At 44.7% G+C, this 19,923-nt stretch overlaps 2 protein-coding genes across 11 annotated transcripts in view; one reads left to right on the plus strand and one right to left on the minus strand.

The window, feature by feature from the left end:
* The window catches only part of LOC125382156 (histone-binding protein N1/N2-like), a 30,784-nt gene extending 19,596 nt beyond the window's left edge, over window positions 1-11,188 (plus strand). For 3 of the 4 annotated variants that reach the window (XM_048400631.1, XM_048400632.1, XM_048400633.1), the window contains exons 7-17: window positions 457-530; window positions 1,304-1,377; window positions 3,151-3,241; window positions 4,313-4,410; window positions 5,467-5,514; window positions 6,413-6,498; window positions 7,062-7,145; window positions 7,719-7,757; window positions 9,250-9,297; window positions 9,626-9,748; window positions 10,984-11,188. In XM_048400631.1, the coding sequence (XP_048256588.1) occupies window positions 457-530; window positions 1,304-1,377; window positions 3,151-3,241; window positions 4,313-4,410; window positions 5,467-5,514; window positions 6,413-6,498; window positions 7,062-7,145; window positions 7,719-7,757; window positions 9,250-9,297; window positions 9,626-9,748; window positions 10,984-11,037 (819 nt within the window). In that variant the 3' untranslated portion in view covers window positions 11,038-11,188. Of the gene's footprint in view, window positions 1-456; window positions 531-1,303; window positions 1,378-3,150; window positions 3,242-4,312; window positions 4,411-5,466; window positions 5,515-6,412; window positions 6,499-7,061; window positions 7,146-7,718; window positions 7,758-9,249; window positions 9,298-9,625; window positions 9,766-10,983 lie in introns of all 4 variants that reach the window. The other variant, XM_048400634.1, reaches the window with a different exon arrangement.
* Window positions 11,189-18,137: 6,949 nt separating this feature from the next.
* Window positions 18,138-19,923, minus strand: part of LOC125382160 (cytosolic carboxypeptidase-like protein 5) — a 53,641-nt gene continuing 51,855 nt past the window's right edge. For 6 of the 7 annotated variants that reach the window (XM_048400641.1, XM_048400645.1, XM_048400642.1 and 3 more), the window contains one exon: window positions 18,138-18,411. In XM_048400641.1, the coding sequence (XP_048256598.1) occupies window positions 18,319-18,411 (93 nt within the window). In that variant the 3' untranslated portion in view covers window positions 18,138-18,318. The remainder of the gene's footprint in view (window positions 18,412-19,923) is intronic. The other variant, XM_048400647.1, reaches the window with a different exon arrangement.

Consider the following 19,923-nt stretch of genomic DNA (forward strand, 5'->3'; position numbering starts at 1 on the left):
TTGGCCCCATTTCCAGTTTCCTCTTTACACACTGTCCTTGTTTTCTGACGGATGCTTGCTGTCTCGAGAGGACAACAAGTGCATTGAATGAATTAGATCTGAAATGTACACATCAACTGTGTCAAATGTACATGTCTTCCAATGCTGAACGATATTAAGTGCAGGGATTGTGTGGGAGATCAAGTCTGGATAGGACATTCTTATGTATCTTTTAAAATATTTATGGGCCATTTTGGATGAGGATCAGTCGGTGCCCTAGAGTGTTAACCACTCTGGAACTTGTAAATTCGTTTGATATTTTTTCCTTTGATATTTTTTCCTTTGATATTGGTACTTGTACTGTGAGGCGTGGTACTTGAAAACACTGAGGTGCACAGCGAATGTACATGCTTGTCCTGCATTGTTTGCTTGTGAGACAGAATCTGTTGTTTACGCCTGTGTTTCCTCCGTGTGCAGGAAGATAGTGACGATGTGTCCAACCTACAGCTGGCCTGGGAGATGTTGGAACTCGCCAAGATGATCTACCTCAAGTGAGTGGACAGGACGGGCGGGGGACATGTTTCTTTCCTTATAGAAGCCTGTAGAATCAGATCTGTCAGAAACAGTTTGAACTTTGTGAAAGGCAACTCATCTTTGGCAATTGTGTATATTAGGCTTAAAAAAATAAAAGAATTGGTTCTCAGACAATGGTTTTTGAAAATATAATGCGGGCGGGCGGTGTCCTTTTTTTGGTTGTTAAAACTAGTATGTCACCAAAAAACAGTTGTGTAATCAATAAGCAATTGTGTACAATCAACAATCAACCTCCCTACATAAATGTATTCCTTGGTAAGTAAAATACTGGAATACAGTATTTGACTACTGTTCGACTTGGAATATTTAAGGGTTTTTTGGTGTTTTTTTTTTAAAATGGAAATAAAAACGAAACGTGCGGCGAACTTTATGATGCGGGCGGTGCCTTAGAACCAAGACTATTATATTTTTTTAGCCTTAAGATCAGATTTTTTTTTTTACCATTTCTCATCCAAGTGTTCAAAGCATTAAGCAGAGATTTTCTGGATTTCCGGCACAGAAGCATTCATTCTGTTGTTAAATCGGAGCCATTTAGAAATTTTCAGCCAACCAATATGAAATACATTGCTTTTTTTTTTGCTGACTTCATTATTTTTGTTGTCCTCACACATAAGCGCGAGCTGATGAAGTTTCAGCAGTCGGAGGTTTTATCACTGATCCTCATGCTGGATTCCATAGATTCGTCAGTCGAAAACATCTCTAGATTCTACACATGCCACTTTCTCTTCAGGGAAACTACAAAAGAAGCCCAACTGAAGGCAGCACAAGCGTACCTGAAGCTGGGGGAAGTCAGCCTAGAAACAGGTACCTAGTTCTACAGACAAACCATGGATGTCACAACATTGTACCTAGTTCTACAGACACACCATGGATGTCACAACAGTGTACCTAGTTCTACAGACACACCATGGATGTCACAACATTGTACCTAGTTCTACAGACACACCATGGATGTCACAACATTGTACCTAGTTCTACAGACACACCATGGATGTCACAACAGTGTACCTAGTTCTACAGACACACCATGGATGTCACAACATTGTACCTAGTTCTACAGACACACCATGGATGTCACAACAGTGTACCTAGTTCTACAGACACACCATGGATGTCACAACATTGTACCTAGTTCTACAGACACACCATGGATGTCACAACATTGTACCTAGTTCTACAGACACACCAGGGATGTCACAACATTGTACCTAGTTCTACAGACACACCAGGGATGTCACAACATTGTACCTAGTTCTACAGACACACCATGGATGTCACAACATTGTACCTAGTTCTACAGACACACCATGGATGTCACAACATTGTACCTAGTTCTACAGACACACCATGGATGTCACAACATTGTACCTAGTTCTACAGACACACCAGGGATGTAACAACATTGTACCTAGTTCTACAGACACACCATGGATGTCACAACATTGTACCTAGTTCTACAGACACACCATGGATGTCACAACATTGTACCTAGTTCTACAGACACACCATGGATGTCACAACATTGTACCTAGTTCTACAGACACACCAGGGATGTCACAACATTGTACCTAGTTCTACAGACACACCATGGATGTCACAACATTGTACCTAGTTCTACAGACACACCATGGATGTCACAACATTGTACCTAGTTCTACAGACACACCATGGATGTCACAACATTGGTTTGGGGAGGCTAGACCATAAATAACTTCATATTAATGTTATCCAATTTCTCAGCTTTCATGCATTGTTAGCACGCTTCATGTTTGATAGGTGTGTTCGGGTAGCCTAGTGGTTAAAGCGTTCGCTCATCATGCTAAAGACCTGGGTTCGATTCCCAAATGGGTACAATGTATGAAACCAATTTCTGGTGTCCCCCGCCATGATATTGCTGGAATATTGCTCAAAGCGGCATAAAACCATACTCACATGTTTGATGATAAATAACCCCCAAAACATCATTAAACAATGGAGAAGTCTCCAGAATTCCAGTTTGTGCATGGTGAGAATCGGCTAGGTAGCAGCTGCCTGTGTGGTCTAGTGGGAGATTGTCTGCCCAGAGAGCGGAAAGGCCTGGGGTTTGATCCCTGGCTGCGTTATACCAAAAGATGTTAAAAGATAGTATTTGTGGCCCTGTGGCGCTCAGCATTTGGGGCTAAAAGTGGTTGGCTCAGAGTCTGTGTCGGAGTGGGGTATTCATGTTAAACTGTGGCATGGTATCTCAATGGGCTGGCACTATAGATCGGTATCAGTCCGGACTAGAACAAGCAGCCACACACGTGCATGCACTATATAAGTGCAGTCATCTTCAACGCAACGTTAAACCCCATTTCACCTCCCCATGTTAGGTATCACCAGTGATTGCATGGGCGCTCTCAACATGACAGTCTGCGCCTTGAGCCACGAGTCTCAAGCCCAAGTCCATTAGTATTTACGATCATATATATAATATTTACAACATATGTTCATGCATGTCCTAAGACTCAGATATGCTTGATGTAATAGAGACATGGTGGGGATTGGTTTTTGGCACAGTCCGCACACAACAATACGGTTGTTGACATTATGTTTCAGAGCAGTACGAGCAGGCTACCGAGGACTTCAAGGCTTGTCTGGAAATCCAAAAGAAACACCTTGAAGCCACTGACAGATTGCTTGCTGAATCGTATCCTTTGGATGATCACTGTCTGAAACATTGTCACATTCAGTGTTAGGCTTTAGCATCCGTTCCATAGCTCCTATCATGCCTGGATGTCATCGTGCGAGGCACAGGCGGCCCTGTCACCTGAGGACAGCAGGTCTCTATGCTCATGACATTCCTAATTTGTCGTACCTGTCCTAGAGGGTTTCACCGGCGTGGTGAAGTCAGGACCTGCAACACTTCAAACTTTACACCAACATTCAGCTGACACACCGTCATATCACTGAAGTTGTGATTATACACTGCTGAAATACTCAGTGGTGTTAAGCCTCGCTAATACAAGAAACATTTAAGTTTTAGGGCTGGTGCAATGTCTTAAGGATTTGATTATGAATGATCTGTTGTCCTCAAGTGTAGTGCAATAAATATGCAAGTCTACGTTGTGCAGATTATTCCTGCCTGTGAAGCACTTGTTAATAGCTCACCGATAAGCACTTGTTTTTAGAGCACCCGGTAAGCACTTGTTTTTAGCTCACCGGGTAAGCACTTGTTTTTAGCTCACTGGAAACCAGCTTTTCTCAGGAGATGTGTGTCTGTCATACTTCATTCACTGGTAGAATAGGTCTTCAGCAAACAATGCTTGCCAGGGTAGAATAGGTCTTCAGCAACCCATGCTTGCCGGGGTAGAATAGGTCTTCAGCAACCCATGCTTGCCGGGATAGAATAGGTCTTCAGCAACCCATGCTTCCCGGGGTAGAAGAGGTCTTCAGCAACCCATGCTTGCTGTAAAAGGCGACTATGCTTGTCATAAGAGGCGACTAATGGGATCGAGTAGTCAGGCTCTCTGACTTTGTTGATGCATGTCATCTTATCCCAATTGTGTGAATCATTGCTCATGATATCAGTCAATGGATTGTCTGGCCCAGACTTGATTATTTACAGACCACCGTCATATAGCTGGAATATTGCTGAGTGGGGCATTAAACAAGAAACAAACAAATCACTGGCATCCATGTTGAGATTATTCCTGACAGTGGGCAGGTAGTTGTTTAGTGTCCCTCTTGCTGGTGAGCTGTTGTGCCTTAACGTTGTGAGACATTACCAGCTGGGATTAGCGTTTGGGTTTGACAAGAAGTATGAGGAGTCGGTCAAACACTACAGGGCAGCAATAAAAGTCATCGAAGAAAAAATTGGTGAGTCGTGAATCTGTTTCCTTTACCATAAGTTTCTTTGAATCATAGCTTGACGTAGAAGACCTGTTTGACCAAATTTCGAATGTCTCTGATGGTTGCCTGCCTGGGCTCCGATGGCTGCAATGTGTGGCTTCGATGGTTGCCGTGTGTGGCTCTGATGGTTGCCGTGTGTGGCTCCGATGGTTGCCGTGTGTGGCTCCGATGGTTGCCTGTCTGGGCTCCGATGGTTGCAGTGTGTGGCTCCGATGGTTGCCTGTCTGGGCTCCGATGGTTGCAGTGTGTGGCTCCGATGGCTGCAATGTGTGGCTTCGATGGTTGCCGTGTGGCTACGATGAATGCCTGGGGTTGCAACGTGAGAAGTGAATTTGTCACCCACTTAGTCATGATATGGTTGCCTGTCTGGGCTCCGATGGCTGCAATGTGTGGCTTCGATGGTTGCCGTGTGTGGCTCTGATGGTTGCCGTGTGTGGCTCCGATGGTTGCCTGTCTGGGCTCCGATGGTTGCAGTGTGTGGCTCCGATGGTTGCCTGTCTGGGCTCCGATGGTTGCAGTGTGTGGCTCCGATGGCTGCAATGTGTGGCTTCGATGGTTGCCGTGTGGCTCCGATGGTTGCCTGTCTGGGCTCCGATGGTTGCAGTGTGTGGCTCCGATGGTTGCCTGTCTGGGCTCCGATGGTTGCAGTGTGTGGCTCCGATGGTTGCCTGTCTGGGCTCCGATGGTTGCAGTGTGTGGCTCCGATGGTTGCAATGTGTGGCTTCGATGGTTGCCGTGTGTGGCTCCGATGGTTGCCTGTCTGGGCTCCGATGGTTGCAGTGTGTGGATCCGATGGTTGCAGTGTGTGGCTCCGATGGTTGCCTGTCTGGGCTCCGATGGTTGCCGTGTGTGGCTCCGATGGTTGCCGTGTGGCTACGATGAATGCCTGGGGTTGCAACGTGAGAAGTGAATTTGTCACCCACTTAGTCATGATATCAAGACTTACTTGCATGTAAGAAATTGATGAGAATTTGTTTTAGAAAATAAAGATCAAATGTTCAAAATCATTCCCTATTTTGCCAGGTCACCTTGAGAAGGTCATAGAAGAGCACTCCAAGGGAAAGGGGAAAGGTAAGCACCGATTTAGAAGAAATACTTGCAAAATAGCGCCATGAATAAGGTGAGTTATTCATTCCTAGATTTAGGGGGCTTTCAAGGGGGGTCGCCCTATACACAGGGTAGAAGAGTTTTGATGTTTTTACCCTCTAATACAGTGAGCATGTAACACCGGAAATACCATTCTATATGATGGTGGTCTGTAAATAATCAAGTCTGGACAAGCAGTCCAGTGATTGACATTATGAGCATCGATCCACGCAATTGTGATACGATGACATGCATCAACCAATTAATCATGTAATTACTAGGGCTTGGACGATACACAACCTGTGCGATCTGATAGATACCACAATACCTCGCTCACGATCCAATATGGTGCATGAGCCATCTTTGTCATACAGCTTTGCCAAATACCTGGCACACTAACGATTTACAGAGTGTTGAGAGTCCCAGTTGTATGAGACTGTACAAAACAAGTCGAGTTTCACTCCTCACACACCATAGTTTGATTGGCCGTTTAGTTTTAGCGCTGTAGAGATAGAGGGATGGAGCTATGGTGGGGACCTGGGGCAGGTGGTAATGGCAGATATCGTAGATATGCACTGGATCGTCAAGGGTGTTCAGTGTGTACTTTCCTGGTCCCTAAGGAATAAACAATGTTTGCACTAATTGCTGGCAGTTTAATGTGAAATCTTACAATTATTTTTCAAATGGGGTGGTGGGGTAGCCTAGTGGTTAAAGTGTTTGCTCGTCACACCGAAGACCCGGGTTAGATTCCCAACATGGGTACAATGTTTGAAGCCCATTTCTGGTGTCCCCCAGCCGTGATATTGCTGGAATATCGCTAAAAGAGGCGTAAAACCAAACTGACTCACTATTTTTTAATTGAGATTTTCCTTTGTGTTTTCAGAACTCTCAAGTTCCGATGACCCAGTTACACAGGCAACAAAAGAAATCTCTGAGTTAAAGGAAATCCTGCCCGATATTGCATCCAAGGTAAACAGACTTGTCAGTTTCAGTTATGGGAATGTGCTTGGCCAAATCAAAACATTTTATCTGACCTTTGGATTAGATTGTGACCAAGGGGGTCCTTGTGACTGCAATGTTAGATTTCAGCTTCTTCACACAGGACGTGATGACCTACAGGTGACGGCCAATTTCATCTTTTTAAGACTCGCGGGGGATCCAGGGAAGAATAGTTCAGCAACCCGTGCTTGTCATAAGAGGCGACTTACGGGATCGGGTGGTCAGGCTCGCTGACTTGGTTGATGCATGTCATTGTGGATCGATGCTCATGATGTCAATCACTGGATTGTCTGGTCTAGACTCAATTATTTGCTGACCGCTGTCATATAGCTGGAATATTGCTGAGTGCGGCGATAAACAAATTGGAAAAGAAATCAAGGGTTCAGTGACCTGAGGCACATTACCCTGCAGTGATCTCTGCTGCTATTTTAGTTATTGGGACTTCCGTACAGCCAAACCTACACTTGCTGTAGCTAACGGAAATGTAGGCCAGGTCTTTTATCAGTTTGTTTCTACTTATGTTTTGTTTGCAGATTGAAGACGCAGAGGAGGAGAAGAAGAATCTCGAACAGCTGAAGACGATGACCAAAGAAATTGTTGGAGGAACACTGACCACAGTGAGTGGAGAGGGTCCCTGTTTTATATGACAGTGTTCAACCATGCTTTATGGGGATGACGTATTCTGAATTATCAGATTAAAGTTATAATATAAATTCTGTCTACAAGACTTAAACAGTTACATTCATTTGATGTTTTGAAATAATGTTTACTTTTTATCGCAATCATATTTCTCCTGCTTGTCATGTGACTGCTCGCTTCTGTGAAATAATAGCGGGAAATGTGACACATCGGCTCTATAGTGCTTGCAATTTGGCCATTCACAAAAAGTTCTCTGAACTTGATGCCGTAATGTTTTTGTTCTGGAGTTCCCTCCCTTTCTCCATGTATATTCACTACCATATGAACATACACAATTCTAATGTACCCCATGGCAGGGAATAATAAGGCTGTTTTCTTGTTTCTTTTGTCGGACCTGCTTTTCTTCTAGGTTTATATAGGTAGGGATTTCAATGGTCGAACTTTGAGGATCGGCCAATGCTCAATAAGAAACGTAAATATTGTGAAATTGGTTCAAATGTTGAGATGTTTGCTAATGGATTTGTAAATCTTGTCTTCAAATCTTGCTTCAGTTTACGTCAACCAGTGAAACGACAACAGCAGCAACCCCGGTGAGTGTGAGGAGTGAGCACGTCTTGCAGCTCCAATCTGACAGTCCTGTCTCTCTGAGCGGGGCACCAGTGTTTGAAATCAAACTGCCAGGCTGCCATCAGGACCCACACTGTTCTGTTCAGGCCCTGGACCCGTTGCTTGATGCATGTCATCGTATTCCAAATATGTGGATCGATGCTCATGGTGTCAATCACTGGATTGTCTGGTCCAGACTTGATTATTTACAGACTGCCATCATATAGCTGGAATATTGCTGAGTGCAGTGTTAAATAAACAAACTTCAGGCCCGGACTAAACTCTTCCGGCCTCATTTAAAAAACTGCTTCTTAGTGTGACAAAAAAATCAACCTGTAAGGCGCTGTGATTCGCTGTGCAGAGTTACGTCCCTTGGGCATGCCCCAGAAACCTATGATTGTGGGTTCGAATCCCAGTTTGATTAGTTTCTAGGTGGAAACTCCACACATGGGTGTAAGTGCTGGTGAACCTAGCTGGCAACTCCACACATGGGTGTGAGTGCTGGTGAACGGAGCTGGCAACTCCACACATGGGTGTGAGTGCTGGTGAACGTAGCTGGCAACTCCACACATGGGTGTGAGTGCTATTTACCTGGTGAACGGAGCTGGTAACTCCACACATGGGTGTGAGTGCTATTTACCTGGTGAACGGAGCTGGTAACTCCACACATGGGTGTGAGTGCTATTTACCTGGTGAACGGAGCTGGCAACTCCACACATGGATGTGAGTGCTATTTACCTGGTGAACGGAGCTGGCAACTCCACACATGGATGTGAGTGCTATTTACCTGGTGAACGGAGCTGGCAACTCCACACATGGATGTGAGTGCTATTTACCTGGTGAACCTAGCTGGTAACTCCACACATGGGTGTGAGTGCTGGTGAACGGAGCTGGCAACTCCACACATGGGTGTGAGTGCTATTTACCTGGTGAACGGAGCTGGCAACTCCACACATGGGTGTGAGTGCTATTTACCTGGTGAACGGAGCTGGCAACTCCACACATGGGTGTGAGTGCTATTTACCTGGTGAACGGAGCTGGCAACTCCACACATGGGTGTAAGTGCTGGTGAACGGAGCTGGCAACTCCACACATGGGTGTGAGTGCTATTTACCTGGTGAACGGAGCTGGCCAGTTTGGGCTTGGATCACTGACCTCAGTGAGTTGACTAAACACTGTTAACATTAACTCTCCAGACATCGTTGCACTGATAGTTGGGGTTGATGTTTGTCACCTCATGGCTTGCTCCACATCTCATGTTGTTCCACGTCTCGTGTTGTTCCACGTCTCGTGTTTTGTTTCACGTCTCGTGTTGTTCCACATCTCATGTTGTTCCACGTCTGATGTTGTTCCACGTCTGATGTTGTTCCACGTCTCGTGTTGTTCCACGTCTTGTGTTGTTCCACGTCTCGTGTTGTTCCACGTCTCATGTTGTTCCACGTCTCATGTTGTTCCACGTCTCATGTTGTGTTCCAGATTGAAGTGAAGAAAGCCTCTGACATCAGCCATCTCATCAGGAGGAAGGTAGGTTGACATGATCTCATTTGTATGGATTCTCACAAGCATCTAGATTTCACTTAATACAATACCCCAGGCATCCAGGCAGCAATCTTCGCCAGTTCTTAATCTGATACAACTCATTGTTCACTTATGACCACACACACCAGGTGGCAGCGCTCTGCTAGTCAGTTATGTGCCTGTGTCATGTTAGGATCCACAGCTGATATGTTTGAATCTCCCTAATATGCCACCATTATCATTCTCAGTATGTCTTTAAGAATGTAGACCTGTGCCATGTTGGTGTTCTCTCCACATTGTGATAGAAATGAAACGGTGTCTGGTATATTTCAAGCGTAAACCTGACGAGGATGCAGATGACCCTGAATCGAAGAAATCTCGGCAGGAAGATGGCTCAGGAGACGCCCCCAAACAGAACGGCCATGACAAACCAGCTGCTGATGCCAACAGTACGGAGGTACGCTGATTGTAGAGGTGTGTGGGGTACAGTACGGAGGTACGCTGATTGTAGGGGTGTGTGGGGAGCTACGCTGTTTGTAGAGGGATGTTGGGTGGTTGGTGATGCCAACAGTACGGAGGTACGCTGATTGTAGAGGTGTGTGGGGTACAGTACGGAGGTACGCTGATTGTAGGGGGGTGTGGGGAGCTACGCTGTTTGTAGAGGGATGTGGGGTGGTTGGTGATGCCAACAGTACGGAGGTACGCTGATTGTAGGGGGATGTGGGGTGGTTGGTGATGCCAACAGTACGGAGGTACGCTGATTGTAGGGGTGTGTGGGGTGGTTGGTGATGCCAACAGTACGGAGGTACGCTGATTGTAGAGGTGTGTGGGGTGGTTGGTGATGCCAACAGTACGGAGGTACGCTGATTGTAGGGGGATGTGGGGTGGTTGGTGATGCCAACAGTACGGAGGTACGCTGATTGTAGGGGTGTGTGGGGTGGTTGGTGATGCCAACAGTACGGAGGTACGCTGATTGTAGGGGTGTGTGGGGTGGTTGGTGATGCCAACAGTACGGAGGTACGCTGATTGTAGGGGTGTGTGGGGCGGTTGGTGATGCCAACAGTACGGAGGTACGCTGATTGTAGAGGGGTGTGGGGTGGTTGGTGATGCCAACAGTACGGAGGTACGCTGATTGTAGAGGGATGTGGGGCGGTTGGTGATGCCAACAGTACGGAGGTACGCTGATTCTGGGGTGGTTGGTGATGCCAACAGTACGGAGGTACGCTGATTGTAGAGGGGTGTGGGGTGGTTGGTGATGCCAACAGTACGGAGGTACGCTGATTGTAGGGGTGTGTGGGGTGGTTGGTGATGCCAACAGTACGGAGGTACGCTGATTGTAGAGGGGTGTTGGGCGTTTGGGGATTAGGGACCACAGTGAGAACACGTTCCCTGGAGGTTGACCCTTGGGACTGACATGCATGTGTTGTGCCTATAGTCTTGTCCTGTGTAAGACATCACTGAGCTTGGGACGCGGGTTACTGTGGGTACCCAGCAACGTATGCTTGTAATACCATGGTGGGTCTGATGTTACATCACTGAGCTTGGGACGCGGGTTACTGTCAGCAACGTATGCTTGTAGTTAGCAACGTATGCTTGTAATACCATGGTGGGTCTGATGTTACATCCATGTGAATGGAGTTATACTTAACTTTGAAGTTGGACCCGTCACCTATTTAATTTTGTTTGTTTCAGAAGAAAGAGGAGACCCCTGCTGTCACCACAGAAGCGGAGCCCATGGCAACATGAATGTGCCTTTGTCTCCAGTGCAGAACTCATGATGTTAGTCTCCGGTGTAAGAACGTTGTACATACAGTTGTCCATGTATATACGTAGTTGTACTGTTTCCATTTCATCTGCCATTTGTACAAAATCAAAATATTAAATTGTTTGCATATTTTTTGTCATGTTGATTTTTTTCTCATTTCGAAAGATTTGTTTGAGATAAAAGACGTCAAACTTGGATTGATGCAATGAGAACATCAGCTTCTTGACTCTGTGTGTGTGCGTGCGTGCGTGCGTGCGTGCGTGCGTGGTGAGTGCGCACACAGAGACACACGTGGCCAGGGGCAGATCGGAGTCCTTTTAGGATGGGGGCCTTGATTTGAAAGGCTTTGGCCAATGCTCAAGGTTTCATCATACAGTAAGGGGCAGTCAGGTAGCCTAGTGGTTAAAGTGTTCACTCATCACACCAAAGACCCGTATTTGAGACCCAACATGGATACAATGTGTGAAGCCCATTTCTGGGCCCACTTGCACAGAATAATCTTAGTTACAATCGATCTTAGGCGGCTACAATCAACTTTACAATCACCCTACAATTGTCCTATTCCACTTGCACAAACCGATCTTAACGCGATTGTAAGACGGCTTGGATTTAAGATCGCGATCTTAACTAAGATTGAAATCTTCAATGGTGGAGGTACAAATATCTTAAACTAGACTCCTGTCTATGGTTGTCTGCAAACGCGCAAATCTTGCTGCGCATACAACGTGTGGAACCGGTTACGACATACAACACGTACCTCCCTCCACGCACCTTGCACAGTTGAAAGGTCTCAACTATTTGAAGGAAACTATAATTAGAATGTTGGCATATAGATTTAGTGACATTCTTATTATGAAAGTAAAAATAGAAAATAATAATAGATCTCTATGTCCAAATAACATAACAGGTAAATGTATGATCGTCATCTATTTGGGGGAGCTTTCCGTAAAATCCTAAATACATGTATATCCTTCATGTTTTAGTTTTGCCGCTATTACAAAGGATGTTATGACAACCTTTTCAAAAAACAGTAAGACGGGAGATTTCAAGAATGCATGTACGGGAAATAAGAATAATGTTTCAAGAAAGAAGTTGTTTAATATATATTCATTTGGTATTAATTATATTTTTTAAAAAGTGTGAATTTTACTTTTGCTATTTATTGGATATTTTACACAAATTTCAAATGTCTCATCATGTGTATTTGCTTGTTTGATGAATATTTGTATTAGTTTCTTATAAATTCAGATATTACAACCGCTCGTGACTGTCCCACTCGATTTTAGATATAAACGTATGATTTTGCACTTCAACTTGTGTTTACTTGTAGATTAATTTAATGATAAACTAAAGACAGAATAACTGACACGAATGTGACCCAAAAGAGATACAGGGGGAGCTCGGCGGTTCTACAACATTAATACACTGGGCAAGGTAGATTCTACGATACTTATACAAAGGGAAACCACTCCCATCTAGAATATAAACTATGATTAGCTGCCCTTGATTTATCTTAAAGGTCACGGACGTTACAAATCGCTTGCAGACGACTTAGGTTTTATCCTTCCCTTGATAAGGTATGTTGTTTTAGACTTCTTTCAGCATTGACACGGGTGGGAATAGTACTTTTAACTATCGACTCGATAGTTATGTGGTTCACTATCGCAATTAACGATATTTTTTACTTAAATCTGTGGTGCGGTCTTCGTGTTGTTGAAGTGTCAATTCGAATCGTAAAATCTAACAAAATAAAGAGGCAGTGTTTGATCGTAAAGCAGATTATTAATGTGAAACTGGCCCTGTCTTGCACGCCATTTTGTCAGGGACTACAATGATCTTAGCTACTTAAGATTGGTCTGGACCAATTGTAAGTTTCGATTGTAGCTTACAATGATCTTAACCTACAATCGCTTTGTGCAAGTGGATGGCGATTGTAGCGGAAGCCTAAGATCGCGATCTTAAGGATTTACAATAATTGTAGCGCTGAGATTGCTTTGTGCAAGTGTGCCCTGGTGTGCCCAGCCGTGATATTGCTGGAATATTGCTAAAAGTGGCGTAAAATCAAACTCACTCACCACATACTAACATCTGTACTGGAACATTGCAATGAAAAACTAAGAGTTGAAATCCAAGTCAAATGTCGTCATGGTTACTGCACTTTGATGACACTTAAAGGTCAAGGTCTATGTAAAACATGCTTGTATCAATCAGTTTGAGGCACGGATCTTTGTTTACATGTTTCTTAAATCCTATGTCAATTGCATTTGTCAAGGACACATTTTAGGTAATTGTTTCTTTTGAATATGGCAAGGATTTAACAGGATTTCCTGCAATGGACCTCAGGATTAAGTTTGGCACATTCAGTGAGGTCAAAGTCTGACAACTCTTAGTCTAGATCAGGTACTTTTTGTACCCCTCTCACAAGTGTTGTGGCACAGCTCTTATGTTCTGCCATGTCAAACCATGCAGATATTTGAACCTTGGAACTGGTTCTGTCTGCACCAAGTTCACCTGGAAACATGTCGCACATGGAACAAACCAACTGTATGCATTTGTCTTCCCAAGCAGCTAATGATGACAAACAAGTTGTTTTATTTCACTGTTTACTGCATATCACAGATTGTCTAGTAATCTTGTTCACTTGCAACACACATCACACCAGAGAGAAAGTACAATATGGCTTAAAATGACAGGCAAGGATTTATTTATACGTACATGTAGATGATTAAAGGAACTGCATAAAATCGATGAATCCATTAAAGCTTCACACAAATTGGCACAAGGACTCCATCTTTATCTTAAACCCTGCAGTAAAAATGTCAGTATTCTGGATAAGAAATAATCAGTATATACAAGATCTGTTTTATAAAAAATGACATTGACCTGTAAATGTGACTACATTTCCTTGGTCCCATGAAGATCCAGGGTAAAATAGGTCTTCAGCAACCCATGCTTGCCGTAAAAGGTGACTAACGGGATCGAGTGGTCAGGTTCACTGACTTGGTTGATGCATGTCATTGTATCCCAATTGCATGGATCGATGCTCATGATATTAATCACTGGATTGTCTGGTCCAGACTTCATTATTTACAGTCTGCCGTCATATAGCTGGAATATTGTTCAGTGCAGCATTAAACAACAAACCAACATATCCTTGCGTGTGGTTTGCACATTCATTAGTGAAATCTTAGGTTTGTTGGCTATGGTCTGCAGATACAACAGAGTTACGTCCCTTGGTTCTCAACTGTGGCTGTATTTTGAGTTTGGTCTTCTACCATGCAATGTCCCTGTTCACGAGACACGAGACACGGGCAATACATTGTACCCCAGTTCCCGGGACACGAGACACGGGCAATACATTGTACCCCAGTTCCCGGGACACAGACATGGGCAATACATTGTACCCCTGTTCACGAGACACGAGTCACGGGCAATACATTGTACCCCAGTTCCCGGGACACTAGACATGGGCAATACATTGTACCCCAGTTCCCGGGACACTAGACATGGGCAATACATTGTACCCCAGTTCCCGGGACACTAGACATGGGCAATACATTGTACCCCAGTTCCCGGGACACGAGACATGGGCAATACATTGTACCCCAGTTCCCGGACACTAGACACGGGCAATACATTGTACCCCAGTTCCCGGGACACTAGACATAGGCAATACATTGTACCCCAGTTCCCGGGACACTAGACATGGGCAATACATTGTACCCCAGTTCCCGGGACACGAGACATGGGCAATACATTGTACCCCAGTTCCCGGGACACTAGACATGGGCAATACATTGTACCCCAGTTCCCGGGACACTAGACATGGGCAATACATTGTACCCCAGTTCCCGGGACACGAGACATGGGCAATACATTGTACCCCAGTTCCCGGACACTAGACACGGGCAATACATTGTACCCCAGTTCCCGGGACACTAGACATAGGCAATACATTGTACCCCAGTTCCCGGGACACTAGACATGGGCAATACATTGTACCCCAGTTCCCGGGACACGAGACATGGGCAATACATTGTACCCCAGTTCCCGGGACACGAGACATGGGCAATACATTGTACCCCAGTTCCCGGGACACTAGACATGGGCAATACATTGTACCCCAGTTCCCGGGACACTAGACATGGGCAATACATTGTACCCCAGTTCCCGGGACACGAGACATGGGCAATACATTGTACCCCAGTTCCCGGGACACTAGACATGGGCAATACATTGTACCCCAGTTCCCGGGACACTAGACACGGGCAATACATTGTACCCCAGTTCCCGGACACGAGACATGGGAAGCTTTGGACCAAATCGATCCACATATATATGTACAATTTTTGGTAAAAACAGCTTGTTGATTTATCTGCTTTAAGGCCGTAATTCGGTTGTAAACCAGCGGTCCGATAAGTTGAGACTGGACTCCATGTTGTTGTAACATTAACTTTGAAGATGACTTACATCAAGTTACATGTGAAGAACATAACAAGGCTGTTGTACAGAGTTGACACATTCCAGTGAAATAGAAACTTCTTTTTTTCATTCCATGAGCAGCCGTACACACAGCCATCAATACTGATCACATGGTCTTTGGCTTATATATGGAAGTGATCTGCTTCGTCAGTTTCAGGTAAAATGAGCATAAATCATCATAAAAAAATGTCCTCAGAGCATTGATTTAAAACTTGAAATAAATAGATAAAATACTGATCAACAGTAATAAATTAGGAGAATAATTACATATCATTGCTAGATTGGTATGTACAGTTGGTATGTTATATATACACAATGTAAACAGAAGCAAACGTTGATGCAAGAGCCAGGTTGGACGGAAATTCTTCTAAGCGTAGCAAATGCTAGATCGTAAATATTTCAAAATATAACTCAGATCCATCCTAAAAAGGAGACCACGACAACAGTCACAAATGACTGGACTTTTATCTTTTCGCAAAATTCAACTTCAGATCAGATCTTGAGTTTTGAGAACTGTGACATTGGCGCATTGGCACCCCTGCCGTAATGCTGACTGAGAGTCACAACCTCTGTGGAGATGTGGAAGTGAATGTGAGATTCTTGGTATATCAACATGAAACAGTTTGGTAGACATTGTGTGTTCAGGGTGGGGGCTTGTGCAACACACTTCATGCAACGTGTGCGCTCTGTGGGTGTGTGTGGGGGAGATGTGGCTGGTGGTTATATACATATGTATCAATGTCGATGTTTAGGAGAAGTAACAGTGGAAGCCCACCACACTAGAGTATGTCATGAACTCGTCTAGACTGACAAATGCCCCGAGGAACGTAACCTGGCACCTGTGGCCTGGTGTCTACTCACAGGGGACAGTTGGCAGTGAGCAGGGGTCTCAGACTAACAGTGTTCATGCAGTCAGTGTTCATCAATAGTTTTTGAAACATGGAATTTTTGGACATAAGTGAGCTAAAATCTAATGTTTCGACTGCATTGTTTCAGCCAAATATACTCAACAACAAAAGTTCCTGTGACACCAATATTTTAGTGTATTTTTCAAACAAGTAAAGTTTGTTTTTTGAATATTGTAGTACATGTATGGAATCAAGTCACAGAAAAGCATTCATTCCATGCAAAAGTTGACTTTTATGCAAGCCCCATGCATTTCACTACCCAAGAATGGGTATAAAAACGTGTGTTAACGGGATTCCATATGCATTGTTTAGCATTGTGCTGACAACAACCACTCAGAAAAATAACAAAATGAGTGTCTGCGAGCCATTTGTATGCCTGAAGCAGGATCAAGTCAACGTGATGTTGCAAGACAATTGAATGTCCACAGAAACACTATTGGTGTTTATGGCAGCGTTGGCAACAGACGAATGCAGTCAGAGACCATCCTCGGAGTGGCAGGCCACGCGTAACCAATAATCGACAAGACAACTGGATTCGAACAACACACCTACGAAATCGATTCCAGCCAGCAACAGTGACTGCAAGAAGCATCCCTGGCCTTCGACGAATATCTTCACAAACTGTACGTCGCCGCCTCAGATGTGCAGGACCTTGGCGGACGCCTGGTCCATTCCATGAGACGAAGATGTGTTGCTTGCATCGCAACCAGAGGTGGACACACACGCTATTGATTTGTAAATTGACATTTTGGCATGTTCCTGTTTTGTTATGAAATCACGCATTTTCTGGAGTCAGTATGGCAAATTAAACCATTTGAACAATTACAGGAGTCTTTTATCTGTTGCAAACCGAAATTGTTTCAGATTTGGTAAAAAACATAACTTTGCATTAAATCTTATTGAATGTCACAGGAACTTTGTTGTTCAGTATAGTAACCCTCGATGTGAGATGATCCGATTCCACAGACATTATACAGTCCATGGTGTACTGTTGACAATATGTGATGTGTGAATGTGATGAAGACCGACACAAATGATGTGTAAATGTGGTGATGACATATGATATGGGCTTGTATAAGTGATGTATAATATGTTGTATATACTCCCCACCCCACCAGGGCCTCATTGTGTGAACATGGCAATGGGGATATCCTGGTGATATCCTGGTGATATCCTGGTGTGATCCTGGTGATATCCTGGTGTGATCCTGGTTTGATGACAATGATATCACATCCTGCTATCAGAACTCTCAACGTTATGCAGACTAACAGATACATGGTTGAAATCGATTCTACATCCCAACAGTAATCGGCCTGAAGGCAGCTCCCCTGCCATGGGTTTAAATGTTATGTCATATAGTTACATGTTAAACAATACATACTCATTCAACGGCAAGAGTATTGAACTGTGACCTATCGATATGTAAAAAGAAATGCTTGTGACTTAAATGTAAGTCAGGAAGAAATGTCATTAGTAAAATGATGATCTTATTATAGAGAGTATTCTACCTTAATCAAGTATGTTGAACCATGTTTATCAAGTTGGAAAAAGAATGTTTCTGAAAAAACATGGCACCTAACTTGCTCCTTGCATGTCTACAGTTGGATGCACTGAGAGACTGAAGTTTCATCTTCTTCAGAATTCTAGTCTAAAACTATAGATCGATGTTAGTATGAAGACAATTCTGTTCCTCAACAATAAACTTGTAATACTGCCTTCCAGACAGGCTTCAACACACATCACCAACACCCAGCATCCAGCAGGTCTGGGGATAGATGCACACTGGTATGTTCTGGCACAGGCCGGGATGAAGAGTTGCCTCCCCTGGCAACCACTGGTGATGTCTGTCATTGCAGCAGTCATTATCATCCATCAGAAGTTGACCCAGAAGACGTCAGTGTTGCTGGAGGGTTGACTAGTTGCTGGGGGGCCGAGGAAGGTGCGGGGAACAGCAGTAGAGGGGTCCTCAAACACAACGAAGAACATTTTCAATAAGCGGAGTTCATAACATTTGCTTATCTTCAAATTTCATTGCAGTAAAACACATGTGAAGCTATGTAGCTGATAATTGCATGAACACTTCCGTCTATCGAGTCATGCAGACATATAAAATACTGATATCTACTTGCCATTAGGGGTCCTCAACAGCATAACAGCATGGGTAGTGGATAGGACTGGTTAGTTATAACATGCTGTGTCAGCATAATGTGGGAGGTAAGACCAAAGTACCGCAGATTGGAACCATTTACAAAAAACTTTGTTAGACAATGTTGACCAAGTAAGCATCTTAATCAATCCCACAACCAATGGATCCTGATAGAGCAAAGGGACACCTTCGTGACATCATTGGGTTACAATCACACCATCAGCAGGTTCACACAGCTTGACCACACATCTCCACCTGGTCGGCTCTGTAAGCATGGTCTACTGGGGACTTGTTCTACTCTAGAATCCCCATCAGACCACCTCTAGCAGGTGCACACGGCTTGACCACACATCTCCACCTGGTTGGCTCTGTAAGCATGGTCTACAGGGGACTTGTTCTACTCTAGAATCCCCACCAGACCACCTCTACCAGGTGCACACAGCTTGACCACACATCTCCACCTGGTCGACTCTGTAAGCATGGTCTACTGGGGACTTGTTCTACTCTAGAATCCCCACCAGACCACCTCTACCAGGTGCACACAGCTTGACCACACATCTCCACCTGGTCGGCTCTGTAAGAATGGTCTACTGGGGACTTGTTCTACTCTAGAATCCCCACCAGACCACCTCTACCAGGTGCACACAGCTTGACCACACATCTCCACCTGGTCGACTCTGTAAGCATGGTGTACTGGGGACTTGTTCTACTCTAGAATCCCCACCAGACCACCTCTACCAGGTGCACACAGCTTGACCACACATCTCCACCTGGTCGGCTCTGTAAGAATGGTCTACTGGGGACTTGTTCTACTCTAGAATCCCCACCAGACCACCTCTACCAGGTGCACACAGCTTGACCACACATCTCCACCTGGTCGACTCTGTAAGCATGGTCTACTGAGGACTTGTTCTACTCTAGAATCCCCACCAGACCACCTCTACCAGGTGCACACAGCTTGACCACACATCTCCACCTGGTCGGCTCTGTAAGCATGGTCTACTGGGGACTTGTTCTACTCTAGAATCCCCACCAGACCACCTCTACCAGGTGCACACAGCTTGACCACACATCTCCACCTGGTTGGCTCTGTAAGCATGGTCTACTGGGGACTTGTTCTACTCTAGAATCCCCACCAGACCACCTCTACCAGGTGCACACAGCTTGACCACACATCTCCACCTGGTCGACTCTGTAAGCATGGTGTACTGGGGACTTGTTCTACTCTAGAATCCCCACCAGACCACCTCGGCCAGGTGCACACAGCTTGACCACACATCTCCACCTGGTCGGCTCTGTAAGCATGGTCTACTGGGGACTTGTTCTACTCT

This window comes from Haliotis rufescens, unplaced genomic scaffold, assembly GCF_023055435.1.
Source record: "Haliotis rufescens isolate VD_foot unplaced genomic scaffold, xgHalRufe1.0.p SCAF_2, whole genome shotgun sequence".
In the NCBI taxonomy this organism is placed as follows: Eukaryota; Metazoa; Mollusca; class Gastropoda; order Lepetellida; family Haliotidae; genus Haliotis; species Haliotis rufescens.